The 3744-nt window shown below is 42.9% G+C and overlaps 1 protein-coding gene across 1 annotated transcript in view; it reads right to left on the bottom strand.

Annotated features, from left to right (window-relative positions):
- SPIRE1 (spire type actin nucleation factor 1) overlaps positions 1-3744 on the bottom strand; it is a 192059-nt gene that overhangs the window by 58819 nt on the left and 129496 nt on the right. Inside the window, exon 5 of the mRNA XM_019525074.1 lies at positions 918-1001. Coding sequence (XP_019380619.1) covers positions 918-1001 — 84 coding nt within the window. The remainder of the gene's footprint in view (positions 1-917; positions 1002-3744) is intronic.

Raw genomic sequence — 3744 nt, 5'->3', positions numbered from 1 at the left:
CCCATCCCCCACCCCCCCGCATCTGTCAGCACCCTATGTAGTTTGTATTTTAGCACGTGCAGTATAATATAATAAAAGTTTTACGTGTCCATGAGGATCAGTATCTTAGATAGCAAAGCTTAAAGGGAACCTTGACTTCATACATACGTAAGCATCTGTAAAGTTTGAGCATACTGGTGGTGCTAGGCAGATACAACAAACAATGAACTAATTAAGAAACAACTAAACATTGTTATTCCTTGGCCCAAAATTATTATTCAGAAATTTTTAGCAAATTTTCAGCAGGTAGAAGTATTGGGAGACTTCTTTAACCACTAAGAAATTTCTCCCATTCAATTGTATTTTGTTCCTTGGGTCACCCATGCCCTTTAACACCTTCCACAAATTCTTCTTATCCATTTAGCAGGGAGCAGGGTGGGGTGAGGTGCGCGGTAGAACTGAGTCTATCTTCTCCGCATCTGTGCTGCTATGACGTATTGTCAATACAGCCTTTGTTTACATTTTGAACTTTTTAATGGCAAGTTCCTTCATGAAAACTTAGCTGAGACCTACTGAATTTCAACCAGAAAAGAGAAAAAACACTTACGTGCAAGTTATTTTCCCTGCTACTAACCCGAGTATGGGATATCAGTTGTTTCCCACCATTTCTGTAATTTATAACAGAATTATATCCCAGATCAATCTCATTGGCTATCTTTGGACCCATAGATCAGAATCGTCCTAGACTGACTGTGAGAGACTACCAAAGAAGAATTTATAACAAATTCTTATAACAGAACCAAAACACTGCATATACTGACTTTTACATAATGCAATTGATGTTAAATAAGCAATTTAAAAACACCAATACTTTTTAACATGGGAAAATAAAACACTAAAAATTCTGAAAATTTATGATTACTCAGCTACAGACTTACCCAATCAGCATTTTTCAACTCATCAAGGTCTGTGCTGGATTCATCACTCCTTTCTTTGTCCATCTCCTGAATCTTCTTCAGATTCTGTGAATTAAAATAAATTTGTGAACAAGCTGTATAACAGTGATGTACTGAAGCAAAGTAGGTAAGATTTTCACAGGCTTCTGCTTGTTACAGTGAGATTTGTTTAGAGTCTGCTCATCTTTGCATATTTTTATGGTGAATATTCAAAGTGTACAGCCATTAGCAACACCAAATTTTTTTTTCCAATGAAAATTTCCTTTTATTGAAGGTGACTATAACATTTAATTCCCTGCATAAACCAATCAAGCCCCACTGTAAAAATAATTAGGTTTCTTCTTGATCTTGTTGTTTGGGGCTGGGGAAGGCTCTTTCAGAACTCTATTGCTTTCATTGTTGTTAGAAACTGTTTTCAACTTTCCAGTCTAAAGTTATTCAAAGCCAAGTTATACCCATCTATTCTTGTGCAACTGTTGTCTTTAACTTAAGTACCTTTACTCCCTCTCTGGTATTTAACCACCCAATGGATTTGTTGACAGTCATCATATGCATTCTCAGCTTGCTTTGCCTAAGACAGGCAATGAACAATAAGCATTAAAATCTGTAAGTCTACGTTTCTGTGAAAGCACTAGAGTGCATCAGAATACTTGGACTTCTCATCAAGAATGCTGCAATTAAATAAGTTCATTAACCAGAAAATTGTAAGGTGCATGGCACCAAACGTGACTGATCATGTACGGGCAATGACATGAGTTTTATATAAATGCTTCTAATGTATAAAAAGAGTAGGGCTGTGCGAAACAGCTGTGTTTCGATTCAATTTTGGATTCGGCCATTTTGGAGGACAGTAATTCGCTTCAGTGTTTTGGATCATTGTCCTGGCTTGTTTCGGCCAAACCTGTTTCAAACAGGCTGCAAGCTTTGCACAGGCCTACTGCCCAGCTGGGCGGAGCTTAGGTCCAGGGGCTGTACGGCCCCAGCAGGGAACAGGATGGGGCCGTGGGTGGCTCATCCAGGGGGAGGGCCGCTGCCCTCCATGCAGATCTCTGACCCCTGTCATACTGGGTCATGGGTTTACATACTAAACAGGTCCTTGCAGGCAACACCACAAAGAAACCAAGCTCTCATCTCACAAGATAAGTTCTGAATGTCTCTTCTCATCCTTTTGCAGCTCTTTTCCTAGATGAATCCCCATGCTTTGTATAATGGCATTAATACTTCATCATCTTTACTGACAGTGCCTCCACTGATATACATCCTCGCATTGCATTTGCATTTTCAGCTAAGTACAGACAGTCAAAAAGCTCAAGGCTGAATCGATTCAATCTTCAAAGGTTAGTCTAAGCTGTAAAGATTGAATTGATATGGAAGTAAACAGACATTCACTTTTGATTCCAGAAATGCAGCCACATGCTTGCAGTGGCCCATGCCAGAAGCTAGGGGGTCCTAGAACACGCCTCCCTGCTTGGCTGGAGTAGGCAACTTGGGCTGAGGCTAGCCCACCCACCCTATGAGGCTGGGTTTTCGAGGGAGGTGCAAAGCATCCTGGGATGCTGGGGGCTGTGAGTTAACTCGAATCTGGAAGGGATCTGGGACAGAAATTCAATAAACTGATTTAACTTAAATCAGTTAAGGCAGACACTATATCCAACCAGGTTTATCTTAAACTGGTTTTGGCCATTTGGAAACTGGTTAATATGATGATAACCCTCCTCTACTGCAGTGAAACCTGTATTGTCTACTGACGCCACAGGATCAAATGGGAGGACAGCTGGACCAGTGCAAGCATCCTCCATGAAGCTGCGTCCACCAGCATTGAAGCCTTGCTCTTGAGAAATCAACTCCGATGGACAGGCCACTGCGTCTGGATGTCCGAGAACCGCCTCCCTCACCAGATCCTCTTTTTCCAGCTCCCAACTGGCCAACACTCAAAGGGAGGCCAAAGGAAACGGTACAAAGACACACTCAATGTCACCCTCAAGCATGGAGGCATCAACATCAATGGCAGGGAGGAGCAAGCTACTGACTGTTCGGTGGGGCGCCACCTGGTCCACTAAGGTGCGCACCACTTTGGGGCCCCAAGACTCGATACTGAGACAGAACAGCAGTGGCAGAGGAAGGAAAAGGAGACCAACCCAGGGCTGCAAATCCCACTCCCTGTGCAACATGCCCCCATTGTCAAAGAATGTGTGTATCCAGAATCCAGCTCCTCACCTGAGGGTCCATCAAGCCTGACGGAAATCATCCTCAACTCTGAGGGACTGCCACCAACTTCTAAGTCTAATGAATTCCCAGATTGTAGCAGAAGTTCTTGTTACTTAATCCTTAAGTACGTAACTTTTTCCTTTGTACTACTGAAATTCATCTGATTCCCATTATACCAGTTCAAGGTCATCCAGTTCTTTTGTACAACACAATCCTCCTCTGTATTGACTCTCTCTCCTAACTTGGTGTCATCAGCAAATATCCCCAACACATCCTACTTTTGGTGCCAATGTCATTAATTAAAATATTCAATAAAAACAAACCCAAAACAGCTCTTCAACACTTACACAATGGGGAACTCCCTACTCGAGAGCACGGAGGCCGAAAGAAATCTTGGAGTCATTATTGACTCCAAGATGAACATGGGCCGACAATGCGAGGTCATGGTTGGCAGGGCTAACCGGACCTTGTCATGCATCCACAGGTGCATCTCGAGTAGAGCCAAGGAGGTGATCCTCCCCCTCTACGCGACGCTGGTCAGGCCACAGCTGGAGTATTGTGTCCAGTTCTGTGCGCCCCATTTCAAGAGGGATGTGGACAA

The sequence above is a fragment of the Gavialis gangeticus genome, unplaced genomic scaffold (genome assembly GCF_001723915.1).
Source record: "Gavialis gangeticus isolate Ggan-Ray unplaced genomic scaffold, GavGan_comp1, whole genome shotgun sequence".
NCBI lineage: Eukaryota > Metazoa > Chordata > Crocodylia > Gavialidae > Gavialis > Gavialis gangeticus.
Note: the sequence above shows the minus strand (reverse complement) of the source record. Positions and strands in the feature narration are given on the sequence as shown.